General features: G+C 45.8%; 1 protein-coding gene across 1 annotated transcript in view; it reads left to right on the top strand.

Moving 5' to 3' along the window:
• The window catches only part of NSUN2 (NOP2/Sun RNA methyltransferase 2), a 29,168-nt gene extending 5,979 nt beyond the window's left edge, over window positions 1-23,189 (top strand). Inside the window, exons 4-19 of the mRNA XM_030856547.3 lie at window positions 1,242-1,347; window positions 3,653-3,724; window positions 4,505-4,589; window positions 5,756-5,948; window positions 7,968-8,042; window positions 9,180-9,310; window positions 12,004-12,077; window positions 12,645-12,775; window positions 13,088-13,184; window positions 15,904-16,088; window positions 16,733-16,825; window positions 17,555-17,690; window positions 18,482-18,562; window positions 18,907-19,045; window positions 20,248-20,287; window positions 22,256-23,189. Coding sequence (XP_030712407.1) covers window positions 1,242-1,347; window positions 3,653-3,724; window positions 4,505-4,589; window positions 5,756-5,948; window positions 7,968-8,042; window positions 9,180-9,310; window positions 12,004-12,077; window positions 12,645-12,775; window positions 13,088-13,184; window positions 15,904-16,088; window positions 16,733-16,825; window positions 17,555-17,690; window positions 18,482-18,562; window positions 18,907-19,045; window positions 20,248-20,287; window positions 22,256-22,478 — 1,861 coding nt within the window. The 3' untranslated portion in view covers window positions 22,479-23,189. The remainder of the gene's footprint in view (window positions 1-1,241; window positions 1,348-3,652; window positions 3,725-4,504; window positions 4,590-5,755; window positions 5,949-7,967; window positions 8,043-9,179; window positions 9,311-12,003; window positions 12,078-12,644; window positions 12,776-13,087; window positions 13,185-15,903; window positions 16,089-16,732; window positions 16,826-17,554; window positions 17,691-18,481; window positions 18,563-18,906; window positions 19,046-20,247; window positions 20,288-22,255) is intronic.
• The last annotated feature ends 513 nt before the right edge of the window (window positions 23,190-23,702 follow it).

The raw sequence follows: 23,702 nt of genomic DNA, 5'->3' as shown, positions 1-23,702 counted from the left end.
AATCCCTGCCATTCACCTCTAGTGAGGCCAAAGGGAGTATTTAAAGCTAAACTTTTTGAAATTGTCTGATAAGTATGATTGCATTTTGCTTCTGTATTTTTGAAACAGGTTAAATATTGAAGAGAGAAGCAGGCATAAGAGATAGAAACAAAGCACCGGGACATTTGGAGGGTGGCCGTGAACAGATTTAGCCAGTTTAATCTTCATTGTTTGGTGGAAAGTATTTTTCACATGTATCTCATGATAACATGACAGTTGAGCAGTGTCTTCAGATCTTAAGCCTGAGTTTGTGTCTGTCAAATAATCAGAGTCTCAAAGCAGTCAGATGTGTTGTTTTTCAGATGTTCCAGCTTCATTTTCTTGGCTGTCGCCTTAGCTGCAGTTTGACACATGGAAACATTGTGACCCTGCATTGTTAAGTTGAGCTCATTATTGTACCTCAGAGTTAACAATGAGTTTGGTATGATTTGTCACCGAGTGCCACGTTATGCTGAGCGTGGCCCCATGTGTCCTATCCGTGTACTGACCTGTGCAGTTGGAGCTCAGTGGGTGGGCAGGTGCAAGCTGCGATGAAAAAGCACACACTTCCTAATCAGTGGTGGTGTGATTTATAGACAGTTCAAATGTATTCCCAGAAATGGCAGGAGAAGCTTCATTCTTAGGTCTGTATAAGTAGCAGCCTAGGAGCTCAAATTAATGCATTGGTGATTTCCAAGGATTTCGGTATGTAAAACATTTCAGTACATTATTGGACTGATTTGTTTTGGAAATAGTGAAAAATATAGTAAAAAGGATTGTAATCAAACGTCTGGCAAACATTCTAATACCTGCCCTACGGCATCACTTTGATTCTGTGTGATCTGCATTTTAAGTAATTCGTCACCTTATGTCCTCTGTTGGCCTCCGTGCCGTCACGTTAGCTCACCACAGTGGAGAGCAGCGGGGTGGGAGGCTCCCGTTTCATCAGATCGTGGACATGCATCACCATAACTTCTCAGTGGTGTCATGTGCGTGTGTCTCTCAGAGCGCCCAGGCCGCCTGTGCCGGGGCCACGGGGCGCAGTGAGAGTGCACCCGTGTGTCCCAGAGCTCTCACGGTGCTGCTGGCCGTCACGCGAGGACGGGACTGAGCGGCCGGAACACAGTCGGGTGTCTTGTTTGGCTTATGACCTGTATAAGCAAGAAATTGTGAAGAGGCCGCTTTAACATAACCCATAAATGTTTTGCTTTCTTTTCGGTCAGGTATCCTGAAGAACTTGCCTGGCACACAAACTTAAGTCGAAAAATCTTGAGAAAGTCTCCACAATTGGAAAAGTTTCACCAGTTTCTGGTTAGCGAAACTGAATCTGTGAGTAGATGCCTCTACGTTTGTTGGTTTCCTTGAAACTTTAACTGGGCCTTAGTATCAGTCCGGTAGTTTTATTTTAACCATACGTGCCTCTGGGAGTGCCGAGGTGGATGAGGCAGGCAGAAAAACCCGCTGAAGTGTGTGCGCGCCCCCTGAATTTCTGCTAAGTTACGTGGCTGCTGTCTCGTTTGGCGCCTCTGATCGTGAAACGTCCGGCGGGCACCGTCACACATGCCGGCGTGGCTCCTTGTTTCTGGCCGCTCCGGGTTGGGGTGGCCGCAGCCGGGGGCGGGGCACAGCGCCCTGCTCCATGGGCCTCGCTCAGGAGCAGCTGCCCTGTCCGCTCTCATGTCCTTCCGAGGTGCGCGTGCCACGCGCCTTTCCCACGGAGAAAGCGATATGCTCTCGCGGCCATGTGTATTTTATTAAAGTGTTTTACCCCGCCTTTGCCAGGCAGACAAACAAGACCTAAATGCGACAACTTTGGTTCTCGTAGAACGACCTCGCCTTCGCCCTGTCAGCCCCTCCGCCTCCCCAGGTTCCCTGATGGCGGTTCAGTCACTTGAACTTCTAACCTTTAGCCTCACATCTTCCCCGACAAAATAGCTGTTCCCGCGTGTAATGCATGATTGAGTGAATGCCCATAAAATTTGGATGTTGTGAGCTTTGCAGTTTACTTTCAGTTTTTTGGGCATTCTTAATAGTCTCACGTTTAAAATCAGAAGCTGCCCCTTCTTATTTTCTAATCTCCTTTTTCTAGCCAAGGAAACCTCTGTGTCACCAGATGGTTTTTATTTCTTCTTCACTCGGAGCGTCTGTGTCCAGCTGACAGGATTATCGTGCTTCCCATGTTTCTTGCCTTGAAGCCATAACCAATTTAGAAACCTTTCACCTCGCTCCGTTCTAGTAGCTACTCAGTCCAGGGTAGAGCTGTTCCCTCTTGTGGCTCTGTGTCCAGCTTGGTAACCCGGTAACCTGGGCTCCGCTTGCCTTGTTTCCCACCCCCATCCCTACCCTGGTAAGGAGTAAATAGAGCTGAGCACCACCACGGGCCCAGTTCTGTGCTCGGGCTCATACAAGAAGGGGTTCTCTGGCTCAGCTCTTAATCTACTTGGATGCGTTAGAGAGCAATTTAGGTTTAAACTTCAACAGAGCAGAGGGTTTGTGGGGAATGGAGGGATACACAGTCCGGTAGGTCGTGAAGAGCTGGGTTTTGGCAGCTTTGAAAGGTAGAGGACACTGGAGTTTAGTGTTGGCGGCGTGTATGGTAGGGAACCAGTCCAGATTTTTGATCAGGAGTCAGCAGGGTGCAATACTCCCTGGGTTGTTCAAAGTTGACTGTAGAGTGTCCATGAATCCAGGGACCACCTGCTGGGGTGTCTAGCCACGGGCCTGACATCCTCGTCCTACATGAATGCTCTGAGTGACAACTCGGGTGAAAACAGAAGGCAGGCTCTTCAGAATCACAGGTGTAACCCAGAACTTGGGATCCGTGCCCCTGGCGAGGCAGTCATGGTTCAGTCCTCACAGATGCAGTGCTGGCCGGAAACCCATGAGGTGAAAGGAACAGGTGTGAGTGGAGGCCTGTGTTTAGGTTCTGACAGTCAGGTGCGCAGGTGTAAGATGAGTGATGGCTGCTTGGGTGGCCTTTCCAGGACAGGGGCTCCAGGTTGTAAAGAAGCAGAAGCCTCCTGGTAGCTGATGCTCTTTTGGCTTTTTGTTAAGTGTTTAGTCCTAAGCTGTTACAATAGAGTTGTGATTGGCACAAGTGCTGGATTTCACTAAGGAACTTTGTCTGAATCTGAACAGCTGTACATTTTAACAGATGTCCTGACCCACGAGTGAAGATCTAGAGGATGGTTGGTTTAGTGAGGAGTTTTAATTATTCTCTCTCTTCCACAGGAAACATGGGGGCAGTGGTTGATGGGGACAGTTCTCAGGAATACAGAGCAGGCGTGGGCTGTTCTGGAAACAGGAGAACTAAGAGATAGAACTTACAGTTTCAGCTATGAAACGTCTAACGGGGACTTTCTGTCCTGTCCTGTGCTCGTGTTATACTTGAATTTCTAATATTCTAATGTTGTTTTGATATTTATGGTCATCCTTACTTAGTCTTTTGGTAGCAACCATTTATCCACTAGTATAAAAATCTGTCTTACTTACTGTCTATGTAATAGTACTAACTTTTGTGTTCTGGTATAATTATATGGTATTTTCCTGTTGCATTGGAAATAACACCCAGTATTAATTTTTTTCTGCCTTTCTTAATGCCATTGCTGATTTTTAAAAAATTTTATTTTCTAAGGGAAACATCAGTCGTCAAGAAGCCGTTAGCATGATTCCACCACTGTTGCTTAATGCTCACCCTCACCATAAGGTATCGTGCATTGAATAGAAAATTCTGGTGGGTAGACCACCCTCAGTGTTTGTGTCTCTCTGTTCTGTTGAGACCTTTTTTTCTTTATATAGTTAATCATTTCTGTTTTCCTTTTCACTTTGGGTAAAGTGGAGAATGACATTTATTTTAGGTTCTTTTTGCAATTTTTACAACTCAGTTTCTTTACTTACTACTCAGATAATCTTCAGTGTTCTTGATTGACTAAATCGGTTGAAAATCATAGTGAACATGTATTGAGGACTTGTTGAATGCTGAGGATTGTTCTATGTTCTTTTTGTGAATTGATTCACTTTATTATCCGCATACCCCTGTGAGGGTAGATGCTATCACTGTCCCCCTTTTTCCAGATGAGGGGAAGGAGGCAAAGGAAAGTGGAGCCTGAAGTCACCAACTAGTCACCAGTGACTGAGCTGAGACTTGAACCCAGCTAGCTCTGCCTTTTAGCATTTTGTTATACTGCTTCTCGCACTTAGCATCTTTACTCATCATCCCTAAATGTATTGCTTTCACTGGTGTCTAGTGCCATTTTGTTCCTATCCCCTGTGGGGTAAGTATCTTTATCCTTCTGTGGTTTGGGGACATCATATAATATTAGGCCCCTGGAAGTTCAGTATAATATGCTATAGATTCATTCTATAAATAAATGTATTTGGGTTGTGAAATAGAAATGAGAAACTAGTTTTAAGTCGTTCTAAATTAAATGTAGGATGATTGATTTATTAAAAGAAGAACATCAGACATTTTCTTGCTTTTCAGTAGATTTTAGATATGTGCGCAGCACCTGGATCAAAGACCACACAGCTAATCGAAATGCTGCATGCCGACATGAGCGTGCCTTTCCCAGGTATGCACTGGGCTGGTTTTTGAAGGGTAGGGGTGCTACTTTGGTGGGTTGTAGACAAGGAAAAGAGCATAACACAGGAGGCATCAGGCAGATGGGTTTTGTGTCTCTGGAAGTAGAGCTGGACGCTGTGCACACCTGTCACTTGTCCTCAGACCCACACGTGCATTGTGGGTAGGGCCTTTACTTTAGAATTACGTGTATTTTCTTTCTCTTTTCTTTTTTTTTTTTTGCGGCACGCGGGCCTGTCACTGCTGTGGCCTCTCCCGTTGTGGAGCACAGGCTCCGGATGCGCAGGCTCAGCGGCCATGGCTCACGGGCCCAGCCGCTCCGCGGCACGTGGGATCCTCCCGGACCAGGGCACGAACCCGCGTCCCCTGCATCAGGTGGACTCCCAACCACTGCGCCACCAGGGAAGCCCCCTACGTGTATTTTCTATAAAAGCAAGTGGTGGTTCTTTTTAAAGCCATAGTAGGTAGATTGCCCTTTGAGTTTTCAGTAGTAACAGTCTCACATTGGGGTTTTTGTTTCCTTTTGACTCTTTACTACCTATGTGAGAGGCAGGAGAATGTAGTTGTCCAGAGCTGCTGTCAGACTCCCCAGGTTCAAATCCCACCGCCATTTAATAGGTGAGTTCTGTGACATTACCAGACATCACATACGAAATGGGACATCTGTCTTGAACTTGGAGGACATTATGTAAGATTGCAAAGGTCAGAGCCTCCCAGGGAGCGGGTTGACTTGACCCTGAGGAGCCTCGGCCCCTCCCCAGGAAGCAGATTCGCAGGGTCCAGAATGGAGGCCCGGCACATGTGCACTATTTTAAACACTTGTTGGGGGATTTCGTTGTTTTCTACATCTTTCTTCCCTCACCCTCCTTTTTAGTTAATCGTTAATAATGGAAATGTTACTTTTGGCACAGTAATTGGTACAAAGTGAATAATTGTTGAACAGACGAATTTTGAAGTTTTGACATTTTAATTGACTGTGAAATCCATGCCGAGCCAGCTGGTTCCTTTTTCTGGACCACTTCCCTAGTTCTAGCAAATCTGAAGCTCGGTCTTACGTTTGCTCAGTTGTCCGTCTCACCTGCCAACCTAGAGGTTACACATTTCAGGAAATTGCTCCACTTACGCCACCTTTCACCTGACGCAGTTTTATGTTCCCAGAGGGGTTTGTCATCGCGAATGACGTGGACAACAAGCGCTGTTACCTGCTTGTGCATCAGGCCAAGCGGCTGAGCAGTCCCTGCATCATGGTGGTCAACCACGATGCTTCCTGCATCCCTCGGCTCCAGATGGATGTGAACGGGAAGAAGGAGATTCTCTTCTATGACCGCATCTTATGTGACGTCCCTTGCAGGTATGATTAAGAGTCCGGAAAGCCCAGAGTCCACTCAAAATCAAATCAGATATAGTCTAAAGTGAATCTGCACACGGTGTGCATGCAATTGCAGGTGTCAATCTTGTGGCAACTGGTTTGAAGAGAGAGACACTGAGCGTAAATCAGAAGCCAGAAACTCAATTTTAGTGATAAAACAGAACGAAGAGATCAGAAAGGGGGTGGTTTTGATCGTCTTGAAAAGGGACACGAAGAAGATACCTGAGAGGCAAGCAGTGTCGTCATAAAGCCTCGTTAACAGGCATTTCAGGATGTTAGTGCCGCGAGCGATTTGCTTGTGCTTATTTCCGGTGAGTATGTAGGATACTTGTCATAGGATAATACGTGATCACATTGGGCTTCTGTGGTGAATCTTATGTAGCACAGTGAAACTCAGGGGTTCCAACCTTTGGGAAACTCAAGTGTATTTGTACACGTGCCTTCAAGTTTTACAAATAAATTATAGAGTTTTAGAGTTTACCTATAAAAGAATTTCATGGCATAACTGAATAACTTAGTTTTTCTAAAAAGAAGAGAATCAAACTTAAAACGTCTGTTAATTTCCTGGAGGCAGTGACACAGGCAGTGGTGTCACACATGTTTAATACCTTCTGAACACACGACTTTGTTGAGACAAAGTACAAACTTTGTTGAGACAAAGTTTAGTACAGACGCTGCCACAGAACTTTGTTAGCACTAAACACAGTGTTTAGATATGACACATCGGAATTAAATCCTGTCTTATTTAAACAAGGGGCAGATTACTGCTGGTGGCAGAACTCATTAGCACTGAGTGTGACTGCCTGTCAAATTCCGAAAGAATTCTCCTTCACAGAATTGAAATAGGTCATGAGCTACGTTCCTTTCTTTCTAGATTGCAGCTTTTTAGTTTTCCTTTGGATCAGAAAAACTGATTTTTCCCACCCCTGTGTTTTTGCGATCACAAATATCATACTGTGAGAAAGACGTGACCTCATGAGCTCTGAGTTGTAAGCTGAGGGAATTAGAATTTAAGCCACCACCATACATGCAAGGGATGTCATTTGAAAGCAGTTATATCGTATAGGACATTTCCATCCTGCAGACCCTTCACCTCAAGGACATGTGACTAGACCATCAAGGAAAATTAAATTTTACAGAGAAAGCCAGCAGACACAGGAATTACTCAAATTCTGAGTAGATAAAATTCGACATGGACAGAAAGATTAATTGATCAACTCTGTATTATGGAATTTACATGTAAATGATTTCCATTAAGTAAAAGCAGAAATTAAAAAATGTTTAAGTGTGATATATAGAAAAATTTTGGTAAAGAAATTAAATTGGCTTAATTGAATTTGCTGTGGAAATCCTTTATAAGTTTATCATTATTCTTGTAATTCTGATTAAAATGTTACTGTTGATTAGCCAAGTTTCTTTTCTAAGTAGCAGGATCAAAAGGTTCTGTGTCCTAGGTCTGAAGATTAGTTTTTTGTTTTGTTTTGTTTTGCGGTACGCGGGGCTCTCACTGTTGTGGCCTCTCCCGTTGCGGAGCACAGGCTCCGGATGCGCAGGCTCAGTGGCCATGGCTCACGGGCCCAGCCGCTCCGCGGCATGTGGGATCTTCCCGGACCGGGGCACGAACCCGTGTGCCCTGCATCGGCAGGCGGACTCTCAACCACTGCACCACCAGGGAAGCCCTGAAGATTAGTTTTGCTATAGTATTTTTTCTCAAATGAAAACAAATTACTGTCTCTTTGTTGAGAGAGGTGTTCTTTTCAAATCTTTATTTCCTTATTGCATTGAAATGGAAGTGCAATTGGTTTACTGTACTAGAGTGTCCCCAAAACAAAAATAGAAAGTTTATTGTAGCTTGTGAGAATTTAGATTGTTTTCTAATTGGTGTTTATAGTAATAATAATGATACCTGTTTTGTAATTTAACTCGAATATGACATATTTGTTAAGCTGTGATCATCTAACTGGTACAGAGTTTTAAGTTTTTAAATATCTTTCTTTGCAGTGGAGATGGCACTATGAGGAAAAACATTGACGTCTGGAAAAAGTGGAGCACCTTAAACAGCTTGCAGCTGCATGGGTAAATAAACTGTGTAATTGGTAGCCCTGTGTGACTAAGAGATTAGTGAAGGTTTCTGGTTGAATTACCTGGGCATCCAGAGCTTCAGCTGACTGACTGTAATCCTCAGAATGTTAATGGCCACCTTCATGCGAGTTTGCTTATTTGTCAGAAGTAGTTGTTTTTAAAACCTCCCAAGAGTAGGAAACTGAAGATTGTATACATTTCGGGTATACATTTATTGAGAACGCCTTTTATAAAAGTTTCCTGTCACATTTCAGACATGTGTTTTCCATGAAATGACCATTTCTTACTAATATTTCTCCTCTCTGTTTTCAGTTCTTTTGTGTTGAATTATTTTGCTTAACATTTTGACCTCTCAGAAATGTATTTTGGTTGTCTTTAAAGAAAATTTGGAAAGTTCTTAGAAGTGAAAGGGAAGAGAAACTCTTATAACTCAAAGATAATTTCTGTCATGCCTGGTATATTGTAGTGTTTTTCTGTGCAGAGGGATTTTTAAAATAGCTGTTTTGATTTTACTGTCTACAGAGCTTTGCTTTCTTTTTTTCACTTAACATTAAAATTATACAAATGTAGAACTATGGGTGATCTGGAGGGTACTAATGAATATTTACCATAAATAACTTCAGGAAATTTTGTTTCTCTGTTAAAAACTTACTACTGTTTTTGTGAAACAGGCAATTGGGAATATAATGTACTAAGAGATACAAACTGCTCATGGAAAGAAAAAGCAAATATTTGTATAAGTATGGAGACTTTTTAATAGTGAAATTTAGCTAATATATTGAATTCATTTGTTAATCAGCTTTATGCTTTGCTTGTTGGCATGTTGGGAAAGGTTAACAACAGTAACAACATTGTAGTAACAACATATAGTAACAACATCTATAAATAGGTGCTTTTTAGATAAACAGGGAACATCTTATATAGGGTTAATCTAACTTCGCTTAAAAATCTTAAAATTTTTGTTGTTATTTTTTTCTTTATATGGGAGTTGCTCATCTTACATAGAGTATTTTATATTTTATTATGTCTGTCATAAAATTTGTAATGAATATGTGCTACAGTCAGTGCCTCTGATGTATGTGCCATGCGGATGTGCTCGGCACATGGGGTAACCTAGTCTCCGGCCCTTAGTTTACAGCTGCGGATTGCAACTCGGGGCGCTGAACAGCTAGTGGAAGGCGGCAGGATGGTGTATTCTACGTGTTCACTAAACCCCATTGAAGATGAAGCAGTCATAGCATCTTTACTGGAAAAGAGTGAAGGTAAGTGCATGATGATCTTTCAGTAAGAGTATGTACTTTTCAAAACCTTTATTGCTATAGTGTATTTTTCTGTAGGCTTTTTCTACGTTTGCTTGTGTGATTAGCCTATAAATCCTAAAATGAGGTATCCCTGATTAAAAACATGCTTATATAATGGGTTTGTTGTGTTTCGTGAGTTCTGCAGTTTGCCCATTTTGTTTCTCTAGGTTTGAAAGGTTATGTCAGATCCTTACCACACTGTTGCATTTTTTAAAAAATTGTGGTAAAACTTACATAACTTAAAAATGTACCATCTTAACTATTTAAAAATATATAGTTTGATAGTGTTAACTACATTCACATTGTTGTGTAGCCAATTTCCAGAGCTCTTCACCTTGCTAAACTGAAATTCTGGACCCATTAAACAACTCCCCAGTATCCCCTCTGCCCGCCCCCCCATTATTTTTCTGCCTCTGTGACTTTGACCACTCTAGATATCTCCTTTGAGTGAAATCATTACAGTATTGTTGTTTTGTGACTGACTGGCTTACCTCTTTTCAGATAATGTCCTCAGAGTTTACCCATGTTATATAATATATCAGAATTTCCTTCCTTTTTAAGGCTGAAAATATTCCGTTGTATGTTTAGACCATGTTTTGTTTATCCATTAATCTGTTGATGGACACTTGGTTTTGCTTCTGCATTTTAGCTGTTGTGAATAAACGCTGCTTTGAACATGGCCGTACCAATAACTCTTTTAGACCCTGCCTTCAGTTCTTATGTGCGTACACACAAGTGGAATTGCTGCACCAGATGGTTATTCTGTGTTTATCTTTAAGGACCCACCATACTGTTCTCCACAGCAGCTGCGCCGTTTTACATTCCCACCAACAGCACACAAGGGTTCCAATTTCTCCACAGCCTCGCCAGCACTTGTTATTTTCTGGGTTTTTTTGTTGTTGTTGTGGTTGTTTTTTTGTTTTGTTTTTTGATACTAACCATCCTAATGGGTGTGAGGTCTTATCACACTGTTTTATACTGAGGGACCAGCATAGGTTGTAAGAACATTTCATAATGTTTTCATGTTTTTGCTGAAATGTTAACCTTTCCGTCAGTTTCTCCTTAACAGAAATAATTGGAGATTTCAAACTAACTACATTTCCAGAATAGAATGCTACCGAGTTTTCTACTTATGTATGAAGCAAGTTGAAATGCAGATGTTGAAACAGGTGTGCATTTCCTGAGGCAGTATCTGAGACCGTCTAGGCTTCCGTTACATTCTTAGTGGCCGAGTGATCTCTGTGCTGTGTGGTCAGCCCTCTGATTGTTCGCACCTTTGGGGTCTTTTCGACCTGAATTTACTATGTTGTGTTTATTTTGTTTTGCTATACTTACCTAAAGATGTGATTTCCGAACAGTGTTTCTTGCATGGTTATGAGCTCTACATTTTTGATGGTACTTTATTTCGAAAGGCATGTGAAGAGGAGAGCTGTGGGTGATGTAATTTGATAGTAAATTTAACTCTTAGTGTCCTATTCTGTAATTACTTTCTAACCAGGCAGGTGGGTTTCCAGTCTCGGTTTTGCTCTCACAGCCATCTCTGCACGTGGTTGCTCCAGACCACACTGTACATGTCTCATCTCTGTCCTCCGTCACGTGTAGACGTCCTGTAGAGGCGTCATGCGTGGACGTGGCTTCATCAGACAGTAGGCCTTGGCTGGGCCTTGTACTCTGCAGTTGCTGGGGCTTTCGACTGGGGAGGCTGTGGTCCCCGCCCTGAAGTCCTCAGACTCAGCTGGGGGAAGGGTGGCCGATACGCATTCAGTCTACACGCGCTGGGCCAGCGTTGGCAGCTTCTGACCCGAATGCTGGCAGAAAGTCACTGCTGAGCCCAGGGCAGTGTTTGATTGAGAAAACCAGTTTTCGTACACTTGCCCTATTATTTAGTGTTTGCTTTTAAAAGCCAGAATATTTGGATGTACTAGTGGAGGTCAGTATGATGCTTTTGTCAAAGGTTTCTTACTGTTGGACCTCCACCTCGGGGATTCTTTCGCTCTGTTTTCATGATTGCCTGCATTTTTCATAGCTTCCATGGAGCTTATGTTGGATTTTCCTCTTCCTGAGACCGTCTGCTCTGTCTGTGTTCTGTGGATGGCAGTTCATTTGAGAGGTTTCCTGTAATGGCCCTAACTTACAGCTTCTTGTAGCAGTGCTACTGTAGACACAGTGTTCTTTTTTTTCTTTTTATAAATTTATTTATTTATCTTTGGCTGCGTTGGGTCTTTGTTGCTGCGCGCGGGCTTTCTCTAGTTGTGGCGATCGGGGGCTACTCTTCGTTGTGGTGCGCAGGCTTATCACTGCGGTGGCTTCTCTTGTTGCTGTGGACTTTGTCTCGGACGTGGTGTGGACTCTGCAGCTCCTTACTGCAGCAGCTTTACTGTGCTGTCATTTATGCACGTAACATTCACTTGTTCTAAGTGTGCAGTTCAGTGACCTGTAGTGACTTCACTGCATTTTCGAGAAGAGCTCATTTGCAGTCTCCCTGTTCCCACCCCGCCCGCCGCAGGAACCACTAATTTGCTCTCTGCCTGTGTGGATCTGCCCTCCCTGGACATTCCCTGTAAATGGGACCATACAATATGTGATCTTTTCTAATTAGTTTCTTTCACTGGGCGTAATGTGAATTTTTGTTTTGTTTTTTGTTTGATACATAGGTGCCTTGGAACTTGCTGATGTGTCCTCTGAGTTGCCAGGACTAAAGTGGATGCCTGGACTCACACAGTGGAAGGTAGTCTTTCTGCAAGGACTCTGACTCCGAAGGGCAGCTCAACTTGATAGACCTGTTAGACTTGTGGTGTTTTAGAGCACCCACAGTTGGGTAACTTGAATAAATAGTACATTTGGTTATGCAGCTCAGAATCAATTTCAAAATTATGTTTGATGACAAATGGTATGATTACACAAATATTTCTCTCTGGCACTGGAAAAGTTTTCCTGTCTTTATTCTGCAGTTAGAAGTCAGCTTTGTTTATTCTCATCCCCATAAGTATAGTTTTGCTTTTTTTCTTTTAACTGGCTGGAATTCAAGCCTTGTTTCCAATATGAAACAATTCAGTTTTCAGTTTTAAACGAGGAACAATCTGAGGCTTGTTTTAAAAAAGAAAAAAAAAACCCACATGGAAAATGAAAATGCTGCTTTATAGAACGATTGTCCTGTTTCATGGAGTAAAAGGTTGTCGCATTTTTATCTTTGCAAACAGTCCTCGCTTTGGAGAGAAATGAGAATTGCCCACTCTGACTTCTCCTGTTATTAGGTGGGGCTGGTAATCTAGAATCCCACCCTCTCGTTCTGCAGGTGATGACGAAGGATGGGCAGTGGTTTGCAGCGTGGGATGATGTTCCGCACAGCAGACACACCCAAATTCGGCCTACCATGTTCCCCCCAAAGGACCCCGAGAAGTCACAGGCGATGCACCTAGAGCGGTGGTGAGCTTGTGGGGAGGTGGGACCTCTAGCGTGTCCTGCGTGGTCTGGGCTGCGCCCATGGCCGACCCCTCATGTGTGAACTTTTCAGCAAGTAAGGTTCTCAGGGCCTGAGCTGCAGGTGTTGAGCATTTGTAAATAACAAAAATAAATGGCTTGAACTTAATTAGGTAATACTTTGGCCACTACGTTAACTTTTTACACATTACACATTGATGATTCTGTCAGTGAGGGTTGGGTGAATATTCACAGCAAAAGAATGTACTTAGGATCAGTTAAAAAGGGTAAATTGTGTGGGTTTTTTTTTTTTTTCAGTCTTAGGATATTACCACATCATCAAAACACTGGAGGGTTCTTCGTAGCAGTATTAGTGAAAAAGTCTTCAATGCCATGGAATAAACGTCCCCCAAAGGTAAACATCTTCCGAAACAATGTAGCATACCGTGTGGTCTTTTTGTGCAGTTGAGGCAGAAGCTGGCCGAGGTCAGTGGAGCGTTTTTGTGTGTGAGGCGGTGATGGTGGTGTTCTTAAATTTAAATTTTGAGTTTTCCAGAAAGCAGCCGTGTCTTATAAGGGAGGTGGAAAAGGCGGAGTTGGGAAATGCATTTCTTCTATATCTTAAATCCAGTTCTTTAATAAAAATTGGAAAGTCATAAAGACGGCTGCTCTGTGGTTTAGGATCAGAAGGAACCCCTGCAGGCCAGTGTCTGTGTCTGCCTTCCTGTGGGTAGTTTTCAGTTGGAACAACTCTGCCAACCTCAGGCCAGCCAGTCTTTGCCTTGGCCATAAGAGGTAATGACAAGCTGTCCAGGCCTGGCTGAAGTGGACATAGATAGAGCCTGACCTGTTGAACGAACCTCAGCCGCCCGCTGGGTTATGTAAGGGAGGCCATGAAGCCGAGGGGTTCGGAGAGGGCAGCCTTGAGTCTTGACACAAAGTTGCCGTGTGATGCGCTCTCTTCCCCTTTATCAGTGTATCAACGTGGGGAACTTTGTTAGCGTGTCCATCAGCCTTCCTTCCGTTGCCGTGGAACATGGCCTGGAGTCACAGTCCATGTTGGAAAACGAGGACAAATAATGCTTGGCCTTTGGAGAAACAGAAAGGAAACTGTTCTCTGGAGTATGGCTAATCCAGACGAATGCTTGGGGCACAGCCTCACACTGAAGCAACGTGGCATTTGCGGGCTGTCGCCACGGCGCTTGTGAGGTTGGAGAGGTTTTCCCAGAAGCGGAGCCCCTGGCTGTCACAGCCCCTCACTCCCGGTCAGGAATGGGGCCACGGGGCTCGGAGCAGCACTCCCTGACACATAAACACCAGCCACATGGTAACTTAAATTTTCTTGCAGCCGCATTATAAAAAGTGAACGAAAAAGTGAGATTAATGACATTTTATTTATCGCAGTATAATAAAATGTGATTTTCATGCAATTAAAGTAAGTTATTAGTGAAATATTTTTCATGCTTGCATTCCGAGATTTAAAAACAGTGTGAACTTTCACTCTAAGAAGCATCTTACATAGCACCGGGCACATCTGACATGGTCAGAGTGCACGACTGTGCTGTACTACAAGGGTACTGGTCAGAGCCTGTCACGTACGTGTACTTCAGGTTCACTTGCACTTGAGGCTGTGTTGACATTTTTGTCACATAAGTGGTTTTGAGCTTTTTCTTCAGTGTGCCACCTCTGATGGGGCATCTTACCTTTTAGAACAACTTGGTATCATTTGCTCATTTAAATCTTACTACTACTTCTGTCTCCTGTGAGTATGTCAGTTCCTCATTCATTTAGCTTTGAAAACCTGTTTTGGCGGCCTGCCCTGTGAGCTCGCCCAGCGTGACTCTGCTGGGGCCACATTGATAACTCAGATTCTCAGTCTTCAGGACGCCGTTGTCTAGTTGAAGTGATGGAGCTTGTAAAAACAGTCAGAATTGGAGCCGGGGAGAGCCATGCTGACAAAGTGCTGTTGGTATCCTTGTGAGGGGGCAGGATTAGATCTGGGTCATTGCAATGGCACAGAAAAAGCCTCCTGCACAGAGGGCCGTGGGAGACGGGCTCCGAACAGCAGGCACAGGTGGGCATAGAAAGGATGCGTACCATTGCTAGCCTTGGCAAAGGGTTTGTTCTTTTTTGCCTTTTTTTTTTTTTAAAACAAATAGAGTACATTTTCTGGGAGGCAGTGTTGCCTAGTGTTAATAGCTTTAGAACCTTACCAACTTGTCCACTTAATAGCTTTGTGAACTGAGGGACATGTTGAACTTTTCTGTGTTCAAGTGTCCTAATTTGTAAACTCACTTCATAGGGGTTGAGAATTATCACTTTTACCAATCTTGTGACCTGTTAGAAAGGACGTGTAGCTTTAAAGAATTTTATTAAGTTGAGGTGTAATTGACATAAAACATTATATTACTACAGGTGGACGACATAATGATTCTGTTTGTATATACATAGGTACAGAATGTATTTCCTCATGGTGAGAACTTTTGAGATCTGCTCTCTTAGAAAGTTTGAAATATGCAACAGTGTTGTTACCTGTAGTCGCTGTACTGTGTTATGTAATAGTTTTTTTATATAAGATCGTATATAAAATATACATAAAAAATTAATGTAAGTGAAACATTTTGCACATTCTTAAAGCCAAAATTATACTGTTATCCCAGATCAGAAGTTCATTTTTCTACAGGTAGTTTCTCAGTCCCTAGAGGTCCACTTTATCTTTCTACTATCTTTTTTCTAGCTTCCACAGCGGTTTACCCAGGGCTCCTGGGAGAGTTTCCACTGTCCTTTATGTATGTCCTTGTCTTCTCGGCCCCGGATAGTATGTTTGGGGCAGCATGCGACTCATCACGCAGAGCAGATGCATGGCAGCATTTCTGAGTGAAGACAAGCTGGCGTTGTTGGCCTTTGCTAGGAAACAGGAAGTTAAAACTAGAATCAGTGCCCATGAATTCTGCTTATAATAGCAGATAGATTTAAGACACTTGTTTTAAAAAAATTCTGTTGTCTCTCTTTTATACATGAAATGCTGTATTCATTTGGATGGATTTTGCGACATTCTGAGTTCCTTCTTTTCCTGTATCAGGGCAGAGGAGGTTGTTGTCTGAGTTTAAACAAGCTTTTACCCCCTGTTCCAGCTGCAGGGTGAGTCTGCAGAGCCGCGGGGGCCTGTGCAGCCGGGCCCCGCAGATCCCATGGGAAGGAGCGTTTCCCACCCCTTGGAGCTGGAGAGTAAACCGGCCGCTGGTATTAGTGACACAGAAGCAACTGAAAGAGCTGAGAATTTAGAGAATAATGAAAATAAGAAAGATGGTGTGTGTGGGTAAGAAACGGTTGTGTCTTTTTATTTTATTTATTTTCTTTTTGGCTGCGTTGGGTCTTTGCTGCTGCACGCAGGCTTTCTCTAGTTGTGGCGAGCGGGGGCTACTCTTTGTTGTGGTGCGCGGGCTTCTCATTGTGGTGGCTTCTCTTGTTGCGGAGCACAGGCTCTAGGCGTGCGGGCTTCAGTAGTTGCAGCACATGGGCTCAGTAGTTGTGGCTCGCGGGCTCTACAGTGCAGGCTCAGTAGTTGTGGCACACGGGCTTAGTTGCTCCGTGGCATGTGGGATCTTCCCAGACCAGGGCTCAAACCCGTGTCCCCTGCATTGGCAGGTGGATTCTTAACCACTGCACACCAGGGAAGCCCAACGGTTGTGTCTTGATCCTCACGTCCTTTGTCTCCCCAGCCCTTGTAGATTAAACAGGAACCCAGATCTCTCTCGGGGGTGGTTTTGCAGGGGTGAGAAGGTCCTTGCTGTATAGGACACGGTTCAGTGCTGATGACCCCCGGAGGGAAGAGACCTACTTCCCTCCAGAGCCTGGGCAGCATGGAGCTGGGATGAGGGCTGGGCGGGAGGAGGGATGTGCTGTTGGGATTTAGCGGTATTCCTCGGATGACAGATTACCTCGTCTCCATTCCCTTCTCAGTCCTCCTCCATCTAAGAAAATGAAGTTATTTGGATTTAAAGAAGATCCGTTTGTATTTATTCCTGAAGACGACCCATTATTTCCACCTATCCAGTAAGGATGAATTCAACGTTTTAAATTCTTCTTTTAAATTTACTGTAGGGTGAAATGCACATGTGGTCACATTTAACTGTAGTTTTTCATTTAGCCCCTTTTTAACAACGCATGTCAGAGCTGGATGAAAGTTTAGAGGGTGTTTACTGAACCCTTCAATTTAAGGTGAGCAGTAATCAGAGAACCTAAGCCACCCAAAGGTATAGAAGATAGAGAGATGGAAAACTCTGGACTGCGGCCAGGGCTCCCCGCCTTGCTCCCGGTTAGGAAATGAAGAGTAGTGCGTCTGGGTGGGATTTCCAGGTAGAACAAGGTGCTCAGGATAACAGTCTTGGGTTCATCTCTTCCTTGTTTGTTGAACTTAGTATCTTTAAACCAGAGTGGTCACTTACATTCATCGTCTTGTAGATAACTGGTCCTTTGCCTGTGTTTGTAAAATTCCCTCCTAAAATGCCCATGGAGCAGGTGGGTCCTCTCAGGTGTGGTGTTGGAGCAGCAGTTGAGGGGAGGAGTTACACCTGTTAATGCAGGTCCCAGATCTAGCTGTGCTCAGGCGAAGCTCCTGGAGGCCCAGGTGAAGCAGGTGAAGGTGGGTGTCCACGGCAGAGTGCCAGCACCCTTAACCACAGCAGCTTTGAGAAATGGGATCTGTCGGGGAGAGCAGGCCGCCAAGAGGCATTCGTCACATTCTGAACGGAGCTCTTATAAGCAGCCCTGTCTTTTTCACAGGAAATTTTATGCTTTGGGCCCTTCCTTCCCAAAGATGAATTTGTTAACTCGAACCGTGGAGGGGAAGAGAAGGCAGCTCTACATGGTGTCCAAGGAGCTGAGAAACGTGCTGCTGAACAACAGTGAGAGAGTGAAGGTACAGCTCACAGCCCCGGGGCCCGCGTGCGCTCAGCGCGCGGTGCTTTCGTGTCTGCTCAGACTCGGCTGGGAGGGGCTGGCCCTGACGCGGCCCTGCCAGTCTGTCCATAGTGGGCAGAGGGGAGCCGAGCTGCCCGGGGGCCTCAGCCACTGCCAGGCACAGGCTGCCCGGCCGTGTCCCGTCCGCCCCTCTGGGCTCACACCGTCTGCGTCCCGGGGGACCGACGTCTGCCTGCTGCTCCTGTGGGCACTTGGCTTTGTTTTTTTCCATTTTCCTTAGATTTTTTCCACTTCTGGGCCCTCTTTTCATTTGCTTTACAGTTTTCCCAGCTCATTTCTCTCTTGCCTGCTTGTTTAACGCAGCTCATCTCTGTGGTCTGGAGGCCCCCGAGGTCAGAGTGTTCTCAGCACAGTGCTAGGCCATTAGGTGCCGTCTTTCCTGTCCTCTCTTGGGTGTCCGCTGGGGCTTCCAGGCTGACGGCATCCTTGCTCCCGATGGCCCGTGGAATGTGTGCTGACCTATTCTTGTGTTCTCAGAGTTTCCTGGTTTTAACGTCTATTGTAATTATCAGTCCGTATAAGCCACAGAAACCAAAGCCGTGTGAGAGTATCGGTCGGGGCAAGAGAACGTCTATTTTAGTCAGATGACTCTTGAAGTGTTTTCCACTCCTTTTTTCCTTCTTTTCAGCAGCTACTTAGAGCTCTGTCTCCTTGTGCTAGAAAGGAGTATTTTAGTCGATTATCCTGACTTTCACTTACGTGCGTTTCACCTGATATTTTCCATTCCAGGTTATTAACACTGGGGTTAAAGTCTGGTGTCGAAATAACAGCGGTGAAGAGTTCGACTGTGCTTTCCGGTTGGCGCAGGAGGTAAGCACAGCTGGTGGGGCGGCACGAGCCGTGAAGGCGTGGATGGGTGATTCTGAGCCGGCCCGGCGGGTCAGGACCATTGAGCACCGGGCCGGCTGCTGCCAGGGGGGCTCTCGAAGACACTGAGCTTTCCCGGGGCGCCAGGGTGGGGCTGTGCTTGCTGACGTGTGTCCCGTGTGTCACCAGCGTCCCGCCTGCCTGGGGCTGTGGTGAGGGGTGGGGCTGACGTGAGGGGAGGGCCCGCCAACGCCCGCGGACTTGGGCAGACTTGGGCGGGCGGCTCACCTCACGTGCATGGGCGGTGTGCTGCCATTCGTAATGGCCACCTCTCTTTATTCCCACAGGGAATATATACATTGTATCCATTTATTAATTCAAGAATTGTCACCGTCTCGATGGAAGATGTTAAAATTCTGTTAACCCAGGAAAATCCATTCTTTAGAAAACTCAGCAGTGAGGCATACGGCCAAGTCAAGGACATGGGTAAGCAGTTTGACTGGCGCAGAGGCGCTGCTTGTCCTCGCACACATAGTGAAGATGCAGGTGTTCCTGCCTGACGGAGCTTTTCACTTTCATGTACGTTGTGACTTTGTTCTTAGTGCCTGTGTCGATTTTCGGAGGGATTTCTGGAGACATGCCTGATAATCCTTTTCATTGAGGGTCAAGGGCATTTCTGGGGTTGCTCTCCTTCCCCGAGCCAGCCTTCCACGGTCACCTGTGCAGGTGTCGGGGCCCGGCCGGCCCACCTGCCAGAGCCCCAAGCCGCCCGCTGTCACTCAGGCAGCCAGGACCGGGCCCCGCGTGGAAGCAGAGGGCAGGTCCCAGCGCTCGGGTGTGTCTGCGTCTCGAGGCCCGGGAGAGACGAGCACAGGCTGTCGGCTTGGTTTGGCACCTTGACCAGCCCCCCGCGGTAGAATGTGCATCCTTGCCCAAGGTTCCTGCTGCTCTGTGGGTAGCGGTCACATCCTTGCTTTTCTGTTTCATAAACTTCCACCTCGAATCACTGAGTGACGTTTCCTCCTATGAATACAAATAATTCCACCTGGGACTCTAGTTCTGTTTTTCTTTTCATTCTTGCTTGCTTTTTTATAACTTATTCCTTATTTCCGGCTCGATTGGATGAAAAGGGCACAAATCAGTCATTGAAGTTACATGGTCTCATGCCTTACGTTCCGGCCTGAAGCCTGAGCAGTAGGAGCTCGCCGTGCCGAGGCGTCCTCGTCTCCCCAGGCAGGGCTGCGTTCAAAGTAAGGATTGCTTTAAAGGATATGGGGACGTGTGTTCTCTTTCTCTTTTAATCCTACATTTGGACGACCGCAGCATAATTTTTGACGGTTTTTAATGTGTTGTTCCATGCTCTTTCTGGGAGTTGGAGCAGTTATTTACTTAGTCTTGAGTTCTGAGAATTAAGCAGTAGTTAATCCCCACCTCCCTGCTCCTGGGAGAGGCTTGCTGAGTGTTTTCCGTCTCTCAGTGGTCTGACGTGAGCCTCTCCTACACTGTCCCCTGGCACTTGGTGCCTGGCTTACGGACGGCATTGTGAATTTAGACGGAAAGGCCTCTTTTCTGCCTCAAGACCCCTGAGATCAAGAGTCCAGATTACTGTTCTCTGGGCACATAAACGTGCACCGCAGAGGTGTCCCTGCTGGCAGAGCTCGACCAGTGTGTGTCTGTTTCTCTTCTAGCCAAGGGCAGCGTCGTCCTGAAGTACGAACCGGACCCCACGTAAGTGAGACGCTCCTGCCATCGGAGCCTCCGTGTTCTTGGAGGTGGGAGGATGGTGGGTGGTCTTAGAAGCCTTTTATGATGTTCCCCTCAAATAGTACTGTGCAAATTTTAGAAATGGAATATTTTCGTATATCATGAAGATACTCTTGATAAAACAAGCCATGTGTATTTTTATTTAGAAGATAAAATGCAGAGTCCTATTCTCTGTGCCCCAGAAATCTAATTCTGATTTTTATCTTAAACAGAGGAAGTGTACAGATAGGACAGTCAAGAGAGGTTGAGTTCTTCCACCTCTGCTGTTGGTTTGGCTGGTGTTTGTGGATCACCTGTTAGGTATCAGGCAGTGTTGCTCTGGGCCGGGGCATGGGGGGCCGGCCCCCGTAGCTAGACTGACAGCCACCTCGGGAGCACAGAACCACTGTTCTGCGACACCCCTCACAGGGGGAGCAGGTCCCACGTGGTCAGCACTTGCCAGAAACAAGACAGAGGACTTGGGTGTCAGGCCCAGGGGTCCTCAGCAAGGGGATGGCAGAGTCAGCGTTTTCATCCCCAGACTGGTTTACATTTAACAGCTGCCTCTGTCAAATAAAGCACCATTTCCAAAGGAGATAGAACAGGGTCTGGGCTGGAGAGGGGTTTGGGCAGCTTCTCTGGAAGGCAGGACCCAGCTGGACAGCAGCCTGGGTGGAGTCTGCACAGGAGGCCAGGTCCCAGCATCCAGCATCGTCTGCGGGGAGCAGCCTTGGGGGGGGGGTGGGACCAGGAGTAAGATGGCAGGTGGGTTTTAAGGTAACAGTGCTTGTGTGGCCCACGTAGAAAACTGTAGGCTGTTTTAAGATGTGGGTCCGCTTTTCCACATACACTGGTTTCTACCAGTTGAAGTACACAGGTGAAAAGACAGGTGAAAAGACAGCTTCAGGAATTAGATTTTTTAAAGAGGAAGACAATGGGAGTATGGGAATTTTCTGGTATTTTCCTGTCATCGTTTTTTACCAAACCACTAAGAAAAGGAGATGTGTTTCCATCTTCTTTTCTTAGTGGTTTCTCTCTTCCTGGTTCAGGCCTTTCTCTTCTCTTTTTCTGTTTGTTTTTTAAGAAATATGATTGAAACGCTTGTTTGTTCCGTGCACAGCCTGTGTCACTGATGCCTGGCATCAGGTAGGCTTGGGACACATGTTTACTTAAATGAGGGCTTTAGGAGCCTAAAAACTAGACCAGAGTCACATTTGAAAGAAAGTAAATAACAGTATGCATGGTACACGCTGATACGCACAGTGCTTGATGAGGGACACATGCGCAATACAGACAGTAGCCGCCCTCCCAGTTAGGAAAGGGGAGTCGGTGCCGCCTAGGAAGCCGGTTGCGCAGCCAGGGTGTTTGGGCCCGGATGGCACTGCTTGCTGGACACAGGCAGCTTGGTGTGCTGGGCATTGTACCGTTGTGGGGGTGGGTGACCAGACCCAATTCTGGGAAGCATTGAGTCTGCAAAGACTGGTGGTCCTGGCACCCCACGCGGCTGGCGCTGTTGCTCTGGGCCCAGTTACCCGGCCTCTGCGGGGCCTCAGTTTGCTCACCTGTAGACGTGGGCAGGAGCTGCAAGGAGCCATGAGGGACAGGACAGATTCCTGTTGGTGGGTAGGGTGGGCATACAGATAGGTCTTCACATTGGCGAAGACGCAAGTATTTGGAGATTCTAACACTGAAAGTGTTTGAAATCTGCAGATTTGGGGGTTATTCCACTGTGAGTTTTTAGAAGGAAAGACTGGCCAACCTGAGGGTGTTGATGCTCTTCAGGACAGGAAGAAGGAAGCTGGTTTTCTTTGAGAGAAGCCTCCATAGAATCACAGACTAAAATGCCTTCCCCGTGGCTTGGGGGTATTTTTGGGGGAGCAGTTCTATGTTAGTACTGCCTACGGTGCAGTTAGGAGGATGTTTAACGCTTACCCGGAGCCGTTCTGTTCACAGGAAACCGGACACACTCCAGTGCCCCATCGTGTTGTGTGGATGGCGGGGAAAGGCCTCGATTCGAACTTTTGTGCCAAAGAACGAACGGCTTCACTATCTCAGGATGATGGGGCTGGAAGTGTTGGCAGAAAAGAAGAAAGAGGGGGCTGTTCCAACAAGCGAGAGTGCAGCCAGCCCTGAGGCTCCGGAGGACAAGGCGGGTGCCGAGCAAGGGGCAGAGTAGCCGGCCGGCCGGATGCCGCCACAGGCAGTGACCCGGCAGCCGGCCCGCCCTGGTGCGCTGGCTGCAGGGGCCTCCACCTCGGCGTCGCCGCTGAGATGAAACCCAGGCCTACTTCTGACTGGTGAGGCACACATCTGTAAAGACTGGGAAGTGACGGAAGGTTAGGTCTTTGAATGACCCCCGGACTCCTTTCACATGGAGCGTATGGAAGGTATTTTTTTAGCTTGTTAGAATTTCCCCATTTCTTTGGCAAAGATGGGTCCAGTATGCCTGTTGCCGGTAATAGACTTTCATTGTTAAAGTCTTATTCTACCAAGACATATAACTGCCCTGGCAGAAAATTTCAGGTCCCTTTTGTTATGCCTATATTGGTCTTAAGGCCTAGTGCTTCTTTTAGGCATTTTTTTAGGGAGAATCTGTAACTACGCGTGGATTGTTGGAAAACTGTACTATCAGCTTTAATAATTGTATTAAGTTGCCCATTAGTGCGGCATTAATACGCAGTGGGGTTAATATCTGAGGTCTCAGATGACTTCTGTGCCTTTGTAATAAAAGGTAAAGTAAACTTTCTCACAGTAAGAGCTGTATTGTGAATGTGATACTAGTCATGAGGGGCTTATGTGCTTTTATTGGAGTACCCTGCAATTTTAATTTTTAAATGGGGTTTGGGATCCTTGCAAAGTTTAAATAAAGAGTCATTAATGAAAATGGGTATGTGTACGACTCTAGTGTTTACTCCGGTTCATGAGGCAGAAGGAACTAACTTATTTTGGGGTAAATGGAAACATTAGGATTAAAGCCTTAGCTGGTGGAAGGAATTTTAATGTGAAGACAGCTCTTGAATAAAGTCAGTAGTTAGGCCTGAAAGCGCTTGAAGGACTTTCTTGTGGGTTTACCTTTTATCCTCCAGAGGGCGGTATTGACCCTTCAACTACAGCGAGCCCGATTTGGGTGGGTAAAGGGTTGCTCAGCAGCTTGGGAACCATCTCCAGTGCTGAATGGGCTCCCTCGGGCACTGTGCTGACCAGGCAGGAGCTGCGCGGTCATTTCAGTTAATCACTTACCAGGTCCCTGCTATGTGTCAGGTGGGGTTCTGGGTGACACATCTTATCATGACAATCAAAATTTCAGAAGAGAAGAGTATGGTGTGGTGAACCTTCATGGCCCTGTCATCTGGCTTTCACAGTGAATACAGTCTTATTAATACCCACCTTTTTATATTAT

This window comes from Globicephala melas, chromosome 3 (genome assembly GCF_963455315.2).
Source record: "Globicephala melas chromosome 3, mGloMel1.2, whole genome shotgun sequence".
In the NCBI taxonomy this organism is placed as follows: Eukaryota; Metazoa; Chordata; class Mammalia; order Artiodactyla; family Delphinidae; genus Globicephala; species Globicephala melas.
This window is presented reverse-complemented; position numbering and strand designations above follow the sequence as displayed.